The following is a 13,067-nucleotide window of genomic DNA, read 5'->3' on the forward strand; positions in this document are numbered from 1 at the left end:
AAGATTCATACAAGCAGAAACGCATCGAAGGAATGTCATGGTGCAGGGACAATCCCAAAGCAAATGTTTGACATTCTCATCAGCAGCGGAGTAGCTGACACAACAAGAGGAGCTAATGTGACGTGCTGCAAGGAGAGTTCCAACAGGAAGAACTCTCAACAAACAACACCAAAGAAATAGACACTCCTTAAGAGGCAAGCGAGACTTCCAAATCGCAGTGAGAGCCTGTCTCCACCATCGTTCAGATTTGTGCAAAGCCCAGAGCGCATTACTTGATCAGCCAGCCAAGAGTCTTGCACAAGAGAAGCATAGATATGCCGGGCTGAAATCGCATCCATATGAGTGTCCCATAAAGTCCAATCCTGCATACGACCACCTACCAGCGGCGGAACAGGGAGGAAATCAGCCAGCATATGCTGAAGCAGGCTCAAAATCTGACGATAATGCATGCCCAACCTAAAGCGTGATGCTGCCTCATAAGAATAAGCAACTTCCCAGATGCCACGACCACAGAGAAAGTAGGCTTGACGAGGCGATTGATCAACCAGGGTAAGAGACAAAGTAAGAAGTAGGCTCGACCAAGCGATTGATCAAAAGGCAAGGAGTTCCCATTTGCTTGCTGTCTGCCATGCTAGTAGAGATGATCTGTAACATCTTTCCAAGCAAAGAGCAAGCCAGAGGTGAATAAGCAACCAGGAACATAACCATCCATCTTGCCAAACAAAATCTCCCAAAGGGAGGTCTGCCAACAACCAAAAGCGGGAGTGGTAACGTGTTGCCATAGATCAACAACCATAACTGTCCATGGCTGCAATAGCCGCACAAGAGTAGGCAATCACATAGCCTTCCTTGCCAATGCATGGCGTCGAAGGTCCAAAATATTGAGCCCCCCAAGAAGCTTCAGAGTGTAAAGTTTTTCCATTGGTAACAAACGGAGGTCTTTCTTATGAGAGCTAGTGCACCACAAGTGAGATACAATATTAGACATAAGCAATGAGAGACAAAAGCGAGGAGAGTGCAACAACGGCAAGTAAAATTGAACATATGCCATCAAGATACTTTGCACAATACCAAGTCGAACATGTAGTGACCATGTAGACAGTTTCCAATAGTGCAATTTTACATTCAATTGTTGCATAACCCAATTAATTTGTTGTGTATTAGTTACTTGCCAACCGATAGGGTATTTTAAGTGCCTGACCTCCACATGCGGATCAAGAATCTCACCCGGCCACAGAAGATGATGCCAATCACAAACATCCAGAGGCAAGAGTTTGGATTTGTGAAAGTTAACCTTAAGGCCTGCTGCGAGGCCAAATGTATCCAATGCCTGCATAATTTCACACACATCATCCTGGTTATTGCGGGGCATGAACAACGAATCATCAGCATAGGCGTGCCCTGCCAAGTCTTTGCCATTCGGTAATTGCAGCCCATGAAGATGACCGAGCGAAGTCAAATGATCCAAATACAGTAACAAGGGGCGGGTGGCAATGGCATACAACAAGGTGCTAAGCAGGCAACCCTGTCTCACAGAGCATCCAAGAGGCCAAGGTTCTGTGAGCTCCCCATTAAGGAGGCCTAGAGATGTACTGTCAGCATACAAGAAGTATACCACATTGACCATCTTAGGACCAAATCCAAGGGTCCGCATCGTGACAACAATGAAATCCCATTGTACCGTATCTAAAGCCTTTTCAATGTCTAACTGCATCACAAGAACATCCTATTGGGTATACTTTGCATATTCCATTCCAATCGATATACATTAGCCAAATTATCCAAAATCTGGCAACGAGGAATAAAACCATACTACGCGGAGTGGATACCAACCATAAGAGGTTCCTTGATGCGGTTCACAATGATTTTAGCCAAGATTTTATATATAACCGACATAAGAGTTATCGGCCGCCAATGAAAGAACTGCTCACAAAGCGCTTATTTGGGCAATAGCTTCAACAAACCCTCTTTCCAAGACATCGGCAAACACTGCTTCACCCATGCAATGTTCATCATGTAAAGCAAAGGTTCTTTCAGAGGCTCCCAAAAGGAGATAAAAAATTCGACAGTGAGCCCGTCCCAACCAATCGAATGCCATCTGCCAAGAGCAAGCAATACCGACTGCAATTCATTTTCTGTAAAATCCACCTCCATGGCCAAAGCATCATGACGCAGGACAATTAAATACATTGTAGCTAGCAAAAGCTGGCGTGCATTAATAACTTCACCAGATGCCGCGGGGGGAGGGGGAGGGGGAAACATTCCTAAAATGTGACACCATGGCATTCGCAAGCTCGCGCTTTGAGGTTGTCCAAGCTCCAGGTCGGAACATAACCCACTTAATAGTTTGAGAAGCCCTTGAATGATGCAAGTGCTTAAAAAATTGTTTCGAGGCACATCCCTTGTCCACAAATGCTCGATGGCGCGCACGAGTCTGCCATTCAACCAATTTTCGTTGCAAACTCACCCGGGCCTGACAAAGGGCTGTCAATTCACTTTCTGACAACGAACGTGTGTTAGCTAAAAGTTGTTGGAGCTGTTGATACATGTGGTTGGCGTCCTCAACATCGCCACATAATTGAAACATGTACTGCTTACCATAGTCCTGAATTACACTCTGCACTCGTACAACAAAGCGAACCCAAGCAACCACACACACACACAGCGACACACAGAGCCCCCCCACCACATGTAGATCTCCATGTGCAATCACTCACATCACTGAAAAATCTCACACACACACACACACACACACACACTTTTTTTTGTAAATCTGCTTTGATTAATTTACAAGTGGGAAACCTCAAAGCGAGGAAAACCCACGGAAAGAAAGGGATACAAAAGACAGAGCACTATGAGGCTCCGAAGGCTGGAAACAGTCAAAGTAAATCCTGTAGGCATAAAGAGTGATGTCTTCAGCTTCATAGGCAAAATGCAGCGCTTGACCAAGAGATAATTTGAAATAGGGAAAGGGGTCAACAAAAGTGCCCTGGAACATTAGGGAGTTCCTATGATGCCAAATGGCCCACATAGTCCAAAATCTGACCCAAGTGAAGAAGACCGCAAACTGAGATTGTGGTGACCGAAGCACCCCAAAAAACCAAAATCGTCTGTGAAAGGAGCCGGAAGGAAAACGTAGTCGAAGAGCAGTCGACACTTGCCGAATGAAGGCTCTGGAGTGACGACAACACCACAGAAAGTGTGGCACAGTCTCCTCAGCTTCAAGGCATTTGGGGCAGCGGGAAGGCGCAATATACAGAGCATGCAACACACTGCCAACAGGTAGAGCTCCCACCAAGCACCGCCACAAGAAAACACGTTCCTTCAAAGGCAGATGACTCTGCCAAATGCGAGACAATGCGTGTTGCCACGACAAGGATGACTCGGAAAGCGACCACAGCTGATTACCCCGATGCACAATCCATACATCAGACTGAAGAATGGCATAGACACTGGCAGCTGAGATGCAGTCCAATCTGGTAGTAGCCAGATTCCAATCAGAGAAGCGAGAGTCTTCATCTAGAGGAGGAATGGGCGAATGAGCAGCAAGCATGTTTTGAATCTCCCACCAGAGAGGAGAATAGTGAAGACCCAACCGAAAGCGGGAGACAGCATCAGCAGAACAAAGAACATAACCCGAGTCATCAACCACCTGATGCACCTGACAGATTCCTTTTTGGGAAAGAAAATGCGCTTGGCGAGGAGACCGTTGAACCAAAGTCGAAGCAAAAACCTTGCTCCAATGCAAACTCTCCAAGCGAAGAGAGTTACCCCCAGAGGATTGTCGACCATCCCAAGCCAAATGCTAAGTGACAACCTTCCAATCAACAATTAGAGGAAGTAAAGGGACATCCAGGAATGTGTCCTTCAAGCTTCCCAAAAACATCCCAATAAGTCAGTTGCCAATGACCAAAAGAAGGGGTGACAATGTGCGCACATAAATGTGTGACCATGAGAGCCCAGGGTTGCTGCTGCTCCACCAAAACTGGCAACAACATAGCTTTCCGAGCCAGAAGATGACGTCTCAAGTCCAAAATATTCAACCCTCCAAGCCGCTTGGGAGAACACAGCTTGTCCATAGATAGAAGCGGAATGCCCCTCTTGGTAGACAAGGTCCGCCAAAAATGCTCTAAAATATTGGACATGAGAGACTGCAAGCGCAACCGAGGCTAGGATAACAAAGGCAAGTAAAACTGCACATAAGCCACAAGGATGCACTGGACAATCCTGAGACCCACATGAAGTGGCCACGTGGACAATTTCCAATAGTTCAACTTGGAATGTAGACGTTGGAGCACCCAATCCGTTTTCTTCATAGCCGATACATTCAAACCTAGCGGATAACCCAAATGGCGAACCAGAACATGGGGAGGAACAATCTCCCCAGGCCACAATATCTTATGCCAGTCACACTCTCTCAGAGGCAACAGCTTGGATTTGCAAAAGTTAACTTTGAGACCTGCTGCCAATCCAAACACACACACACTTCTTTTTTTTGTAAATCTACACACACACACACACGCGCGCGCGCGCGCGCGCACGCACGCACGCACACCTTCGTACCCACACACACACACACACACACCCACACGCCGGTGCACACGGCTTCAGAGATTGCATGCTGCCCAACAAAGCTACTGCAGTGAGACGAACTATAGCCGAAACAGGCGTATGTAGTCACTGGCACGCAGGTAGAGCACGCGCAGGGCTGACCTGCCACAGGGCTGCAGGCTTGCGCAGGAGCTGATTCACACGCAGGCAGAGGCAAAGGACGCGCAGGGCAGAATTGACTCTCCCCCAGCAGCCCCCCCCCCCCCCCCCCCCCCCCCAAAATGCGCGAGCACGCACGCACGCGCACACACACACACACACACACACACACGTGCAAAACTGCAAGCAGGATATCTGTAATTATAGGCCAAAACTTTGTGCTCACCCTCGCATGATTGGGGGCATAGACATTTGACAAGCCAATATGGAACATCCATACTTCCTGGCATCAGAGCTGAGGGGGTCCATAACATGCAGAATGCCTTCAGTAGTGGGGACCTGGTCAGCAGGGCAAACAATCTCAATCCCAAATATGTTGTTACAATGTAGCTCGTGTTATTAAGGATGGAAGCTGCTAAAACTGTTGTACCTGTGGAACACTTGAAAGGACTCTTCCCCATGATGATTAGAAGAGAGTTGAAAATACAAGAAAGAGAAATAATAGGATGAGAAAAAACAAATAAAGCAAAAAAATGAACACCCGCAATCCCCACTCTTGTGTTGCCTATTACCTTTGCGCCCTTAGCCCTTTTCCCTCATCACGCTTATCCCTCAGCCCTAGCCCTCTTTTATACGCTCATTCATCGAACCCCTTTTCCTTAGCCCTTACTTCACCCCTTTTCCCTACAATAAGCTCTCTTCGGCCCATCTCTCCCATCCCATCGTCGTCAGCACGTTAATAAGGCTTTCTTTCTTGCAATTTATCTTTCATCAGCAGGAAGGACAAACGTGCTGAAAATAAACCTACTACAAAACAAAATAGACTGACAGAGAAAATTGGGGAGAGGTCCTTCCCACCATTCAAAAAAGTGTTGAACTTGCTTCTCCTCTAAGTGACTTTTGAGCATGGTTTGCCAGTGTCCTTTCTGTAGACTTCTGGCTTCAGCTCGAGAGCAAGATGCTTTGCCTTTTCAGGACCCATGGAGCCAGTTGAGACAGTTGAGAGAAACTTTGCAAATGGTGCCCAATTACCTTTTTGCATTGCCTACAATGTCCTCACCAAAGCAGTTGGTTGTTGTTTCAATATAGCGTATCAAGTCATTTGATTGTGGGTTGGTTCTTTCAAGCAGGGTTCAATCAGCTATTGTCACTTGCTTAAATAACTCAAAATCACATACACAACCAAGGTTCAAAAGTCTCTAGGAGTAAAGATCCTATGAGCATAAGAACCTGAGCTACAACAGCATGGTCCCTCCCAAAATAATCATACCCAGAATTTTCTGGTCTGTTTATGCATTCCTATCTCAGGTAGTGTACTTACAAGTAATTAATCATTTCTATACTTGGTGGATTATGTTAGCTTGTATCATGCTAATAGTTACTATCCTTGTTGTGACACATTTATGTTAAGTTAGTATCCAGTAAAACAATTGCTAGCAACAGTCATTTACTGAAATTATGAGAGCCTTTACATGAAATTGACACAAGACGAGGAACGGATCAATGTGAGGGACCAAACCTCGATAAGCTTCTCCAGGATTGTTTGTTAGTGCACAAGGAGCCACAAGAATTTCTTCTGTGCCTTCCTGTTTGAGAAATCCCTCCAAAAGAAATCCAACTTCCCCTGGAATAATACCTATGACTTCGCCCTTCAAATAAATTCTCATTATGGATCTTTCCATCGTCAGGACTCTTAGCTCTTGCAATGCAGTCCGCTCAAAATCTTCAGGCAAGAGTATCTTTGCAACTGCAAGTAAACTCTCCTGTGCAAAAGGTATATTTCAGTAACTATTCAGGCCAGCTGAAAATTTATCTTTTATCTTCCAAGAAAATTATTTTACCCTCCAAAATGATTCTTCAACCTCCGGTCTTGTACGCAGTGTGGATAAAATATGGGGTGCTTCAAGAAAGAAGCAATGCACCACAGAATCAGCCCTCAGATTGCATAGGTATGACTTGCCAGTCAGCACTTCATAAAGCCCCAATGTACTTCCATGAGAGAAAGTTGGATGCAAAAGGTGCTTCCCTGAAGATGCTTTGCAATTCCACTGCATCAGGCATAAACAGACACTCGTTACGCTCAAGCTTACAGGTAAACCTGGTAGCTTTACCAGAGAAAAAGAAAATGCAATGCGATGGATAGATGTAGAACCTCTTTTTGATATTTTAAGGTTTTAGTGAATGAGCAGGACTTTTGTAACCTGCCTTTAGTAGACAATAAAGGAGCTATGTAATTACAAGACTCGAGACAAGATTCTTTTTTTAGAGGCTTGTAATTTTTGCTGCTTGAAAACTTCAAGCCCCAGGATTTTTCATTCAAGAAATCTTTTGAAAGGTATGGATAGAACACTGCACTGTGGCAGGTCAACAATAATAAAGAAAATCAGAAGCTGCAGCAACTGTGGTGAGAGTATAGCAATTAAAACCTGAACGACACCATTTGCAACTAGCCAAATCCCCTCGGCTCGATCGTCCTCCCTGTACAGTAAGCTATTTCGAAGCTTTATCCCTTCTTTTGCCGAGTTTATCAATGCTTCCTGAATTTCAGCAGGTTGTGAGCCAATGAATGGATGACCTCTCAAAATTTCCACAGTAGAGGGCATTTTCACTAAAGGAGGATTCCTTGAGAGTCGTTTTAAATCTGCCTGAAATAACAAAAAACAGGAAGGAATATTTACGGGCTGTGCGCCATGTTCCTGCCCTTAGCACCATTCATAACGCAGAGACTAATCCAAACCAAAACAAAAACCTACAAAGGTTCCGAAGTGTTCAGTTGCAATAAAAATAAAGACATCTGCTTATCCTAAACACTGTCAATCTACTATCTTCTCTTTTCCATTTAGTTTATGCAGGGACTCCCCAAAAAATTATTTCCCTGTCAATCCTGGCTACTGTTCCTTTCAAGTGAGCTAACCCTTTCAAGGCCGAGATTTCTTTTATTTTCTTCCTCAAAATTTGACATTCAGTTTGTAAATGAACGTAATAGCTACAGCAAAAAACTTAGTAGAAAAGCAGAACAAAGTCTTGGAAGCCCCCAAATAGTGGGCTGGTCCTACAATCATGCCAAGGGATCACTACACTCATATAGCTAGCCTCTCTTGACTCTTTTCCTATGAAGTGGATGGAGGTTCTGTGTGAGTGATACATTTAAGCTATCTCTAGTTCCACTCCTTGCCAATGCCTGGGGAGGTTTCATATCAGCATGCACCACGAGATAAGATTGGATATGCTTGTGTAGAAAGAAGACTCTGTCGTGCTCGTGCTCTCTGGTGTGAGTGTCTGTAGGTGTCCCCTCAATGCAGTGTGCACAAGAAATCTCTCTCACAAAAGCACCACAATGACCACAGCTAGCTACAGAAACTCCCAATGAAATGACGACAACAATTGTAAGACCGGAAAGGAAAGAGGGACACAGTAAACTCAATGCTCAGAGGGTGCTTGAATACTTCCTTTGCTCGCTGCTGCTGCTCTGCCCCCCCCCCCCCCCCCCCCCCCCCCCCCCCCTTCCCTGCTCACCATCACGATCCCCCCCTTCTCCCGCCCTCCCCCACTGCCTGCACCCCTTGCCCGCCTGCCCAGCTCCTCGCCCACTCCCGCGCCCCCCCCGGTCCTGCTTGGTTGGTCTCGCCAGCCCCTTCGATGTGCTCGTTCCAGCAGAAGGCCTTCGTTCGCCGATGTCACTTCACCCCTTCTCCACAGCAGCAGACACTGATGGAGGCTCATGCTCCACCTCACAAGGACTCTCAAGAAGGCCCCTTGCCCAACCCTACAGAGCCCACCATCCGACTTGATCTTTTGCGGACAGAGCAAGCGAGCGTCGCAGCAGAGGTGGAACGCCTTCAGGCGACTTTCGTCATCTGCAAGATTGTCGGCACCAGACCCAGCAAAGGAGAGGTGCGTGATCATCTCTAAGCCTGCCTACTCGCAGAGGTGGGCAAGATCTTGGATGCTCAGTTCCTCGTACGCGGCTACTATTTGATAGAGTTCGAGACTTCCAAGATGGCGTCCAAGGTCATCGCGATGAGCCCCTTGGCCATCCGAGCAGTTGGAGCCCACTTTCGATAGTGGAGACATGGTTTTGATCTAGCTACATATGTTCTGGTAGAGGAGGCAGACCTTCCTATCTCCGTCTTCTTTCTCGGTTTGAGAACGAAGTCTTGCATGGAAGCCTCTGTAGCTACCAAGGCGACCGGCATCCACTCAGTACGTGTTCTGGTTCAGAACACCTACACTCTCTTGAAGATCATCCTCCTACCTCGGGTGAGTGGGAGTTAGTTCCATAAGAGCGTGGAGTATTCGGGCCTCCTGAATCAGTGTTTCATTTACAAACACATGGTCCATTTGGCAAAGGCCTGTCCTCGTAGGACACCTTGACCCATAGCCATGCGCAGCCTCCCAAGGTTGAGCAAGCCCAACAGCCAGCACACGACGCACACGCTCGTACCTCGACTGAGACCAGCAATCAGACAGCTGACGATTGGCAGCATGTGCCTGGCCGCTCCCGACAGGGGCGGGCTCGCCCCACTGTTCCCCCTGGTGGCCGACCGTCTGCAGCTCAGCAGCACTGGGTTCCGACTAGAAACCGTTTTGACCCCCTTCAGCAAGACCCGCCTGAGGAGGCTCTATCCACTTCAGTTCCACCTCCTCCACCCCCTCCTCCCTCGGACGCTGCCGCTCCGCCTCCCCCGCCTCCTCCCCCTCCCCGTCCTCCCACCTCAACCTTCGCCTCCCGTCCCTTCTTTCTCCCCGATGGGGCCCACAGCCTCACCTCCCGACCCCACCACTCCTCCTCAGATGCAGGGGACTGGACACGCATTTGCAGCGAGTCGATCTCCTGGTAGTGCTTTCGCTATGAGTCGTGTGGCTCGAGAGGGACAGCCCCACTTGAGGCCGCCTTTTTTGGTGCAGACTTCTCCTTTTGCAGCAGTTAGAGGTTTGACTAGCTTCGACATTCGTAGACGTTGGGACTTCTTCGACTACAGATTCACACGGTTTTTGGGTGACTCTTCTCCTGACCTGGAGGAGGCTTGCTTTCGAGTCCACGTCCTCTTTCTTGCAGCTAGAGGCATTGAGGCTTTCGACAAAGCCGTGGGTTTCTCCTTTCCGCTATGCGGTAGGGATCCCACAGAGTGGACCCAGCACACAGTTCTTGACTGGCTCCAGACTCAAGCTACTGAGTTCTCACACCACACAGGGGACTTAGGGGGGACAGATCTGGTGCAGACACTTTGGCCTCTTGCGAAGTTCAGCGTGACGCCTCCGTACGCAACGGGTTGCAGGCACCTTGTGGGCATTTGTTTGCTGACACTCAGACCCCTCCTTGTTATGAATTTGTACATGAGGATTCTTAAACAGAGGATATAGCCCTTTGCTCGGCTTGGGATTGGGCGAGACAATCACTTCTTTAGCGCTTGTCTAGAGGTCGTTCGGATGTGGATTACTTCCCATCCAAACCAGCCTCAAAGATAGAGAGGTTGGCTACATCTGTTTTCTCCCAGTTACTCCATGAGGATCATCTCATGAAATGTGCAAGGATTAGGAGGGCCCCAGTTTCAGCGTTAGGGGTCGGCTGCGTCAGGAGCTTCAGAGATGCCTTGTGGGTGGTGAGATTGACATTCTTATGATACAAGAGCATCAACTTTGTGACAGCCACATTAGACGGTGTGATCAGATTTTGCATGGTCGCTATGAGACGTTTTGGTCCGCTGCATTTGGACCTGGAGGCATCCAAGGTGGGGTATGTATGACTAATGTGGATTCTTTCCAGCAGCCATTGTGGGTAGAGGGATTATTGTGCCAAGCAGGGCTTAATGGATTACTATGCAGGTTCAGGGTTGCCTCATGGGCTTCCTGAACATCTACGTGTCCAATGTGGTGAGTGCACGTGCAGAGTTTTGGTCTAGTATTGTAGATTCTCTGCCGCAGGCAAAGCAATGGTGCATTGGGGGTGACTTCAACATGTTGGAGGACCCTCTGACAGGATTGGAGTTAGCCATACTACTATGCATGGAGTTGAGAGTTGGCAGCTTGGGAGAGGTCATGTATGACTTTGAGGGTTTCAAATGTGTGGCAGCATTCTAGCTTTGTCAGGCCCCAAGATAGCCTGGCCTTCTCTCATTCGGACCACAGAGTGGGAGCAATGAATCTATCTCGGATACATCGCTTCTACACTAGTGACCACTTCTGTGACTCGAGTAGGTCAGTTTGCATTCTGGCTGGGACTTCTTCTTGGGACCATGTACCAGTGATCCTCGCAGTGATAGATACACAGAGGAGGGGGAGCACGATGCTTCGCATCCCTGAGAGGGTCTTGCTGGACTCTACGCTCAGAAACGAGTGGTGGCTCTTTGGACAGAGGGCTTGACATGCAGGACTCTCCTACGCTGACAGAGTGGCCTTTGGACTTGCTCAGCTTAGTCAACTATTTCTTTAGGAGTCTACGGCCCGGCTGGCTGTAGCGAGAGAGGAGGAGCAGAGTCTCCGACGGGGCGTTGCTTTCTTGCAGAGGATGTAGGAGCAGCATCCAGACAGTCCTTGGTTGGAGGGAGCAGTTGCAGCAAGCTCGCAAGGAGCTTGCCAGCACGGAGGAGAGGCGCCAAAAGTTTGCTTTTCATCCACACCAACTCAGTGAACCCAGGTGGGTGACATAGTGACAGGGGCTTTCTTTGAGACACTGGGGCCTCAACAAGCGCATGCCAGGCATAGTAACAAGGAATGGCCGTTTTCAGGTCTCCGTTCCCCGTTCCCATTCCAAGTTCCCGTTCCGAATCCCCGTTCCGTGTTTCAAACGTGAGTACCCGTAACAAGGAATGGCATTTTGTTCCACGTTCCCGTTCCCCGTTCCCGTTCCGGTTTCTCGTTCCTGGTAACTATGATGCCAGGGTCTGCCACTTGAGGAGGCTTGACAAGTCAATTGCTTCAGAGCGAGAGGTTATGCGTGCACTTGCCATTGACTTTTATCGTGACCTGCTGTCAGCAGCAGAGCCTCAATCAGAGCGTCAGGATACATGCAGAGCGCAGGGGTGGGCACAAATGCCTTATCTTGTGACTAAGGAGATGCGCCAAAGGCTTGAGCTGCCTCTTCAATTAGAGGAGCTCCATGCGGCCCTCAAAGCACTTCCTCGTGGTAGCTGTCCAGTGAGGATGGTTTGACTCCCATCTTTTTCTTAGAGTACTGTGACTTGCTTGGCTCAAATCTCTGCAACGCTTTTCAATACATTCTACACACAGGAGAGATGCCTAATAACATGAGTTAGGGCCTCATTTACCTCATTCCCAAGGACGGTCGCTCCTTGGATGAGATTTGACAATGGCGGCCCATCACCATCCTCAACTCGGCCTACAAAATTCTTGCCAAGGCTCTGAGTTTGAGGATTCATCCACTTCTAAAGAGCATCATACATGGGACACAGACAAGTTTTTTCAAGGAGCATAGTATCCTTGACAACATCTTTAGTTTCTGGGAGGCATCTGCCCTCGCGCGCCTTTGTGGTGAGGATCTGGTGATGCTTCTTCTTGATTTTGAGAAGGCCTACGATAGAGTTGATTGGGACTTTTTAGAGGGCCCTCTACGCAGGATGGGCTTCTCAGATGCCTAGATCAGAGGTGTGTCATCTCTTTACAGACGGGGTACACAGTCAGGTACTTATGTCAGGTGGTAGAGGAAATCGTTTCATGCTCACATGTTTGGTCAGACAGGGCTGCCCTCTTGCCCCCTTCCTCTTTCTGTTCTATGCCGAGGCGATGAGCAAGTATTTGGTTTCACAACACGTTGGTCTACATGGCTTAGCGCTCCCTATTCGGAGAAATGACCTACTTGATGCTGAGTTTGTAGACGACTCAGCCTTGTACTTGGCCAAGAGGACAACCTTCACAAATGTGAGCAGGCTCTTGAGACCTTTTGTTGTGCATCACGCGCACTGATCAACTAGAGAAAGATAGTCTTTCTCGGTTTGGTAGTGCTCCTACGCCTGATTGGCTGCCAGGTGAGGGTTTCAGATGGATTCCCCCAAGAACTATAGTTTGATACTTGGGCTGTCAAGTTGGCTTGGACTTGTCTCCTAAGCAGCCGATTGCTCCCCTCCTCCTGTCCATCAGCAGAAAGTTGTTGCATTGGAGCTCCACACGACTTTCTCTAGCAAGCAGAGTTGTAGTCCCCAACTCGGTGTTGTTGGCTACTATGTGCTACATCACTTCTTGTTGGATCTTTTCGAGTTCCTGCATCAGCCAGGTAGAGAGGCCGATCAGGAACTTCCTTTGGTCACGGCGTGCCACTCAGATAGCCCGGGCCAAAGTGGCCTGGCACACCATCACTCTTCCTTGTTCTCAAGGAGGGTTGGGGATCATAGACCAATCAC

The 13,067-nt window shown here is 48.2% G+C and overlaps 1 protein-coding gene across 9 annotated transcripts in view; it reads right to left on the reverse strand.

The window, feature by feature from the left end:
• The window catches only part of SOS1 (sodium proton exchanger, putative (NHX7) (SOS1)), a 234,962-nt gene that overhangs the window by 46,006 nt on the left and 175,889 nt on the right, over window positions 1–13,067 (reverse strand). For all 9 annotated transcript variants that reach the window (XM_086519996.1, XM_086519995.1, XM_086519994.1 and 6 more), the window contains 3 exons: window positions 7,137–7,355; window positions 6,552–6,758; window positions 6,230–6,473 (listed from right to left, as the gene is read on the reverse strand). In XM_086519996.1, coding sequence (XP_086376122.1) covers window positions 6,230–6,473; window positions 6,552–6,758; window positions 7,137–7,355 — 670 coding nt within the window. The remainder of the gene's footprint in view (window positions 1–6,229; window positions 6,474–6,551; window positions 6,759–7,136; window positions 7,356–13,067) is intronic.

The sequence above is a fragment of the Adiantum capillus-veneris genome, chromosome 9 (assembly GCF_014529385.1).
Source record: "Adiantum capillus-veneris isolate H3 chromosome 9, ASM1452938v2, whole genome shotgun sequence".
NCBI lineage: Eukaryota > Viridiplantae > Streptophyta > Polypodiopsida > Polypodiales > Pteridaceae > Adiantum > Adiantum capillus-veneris.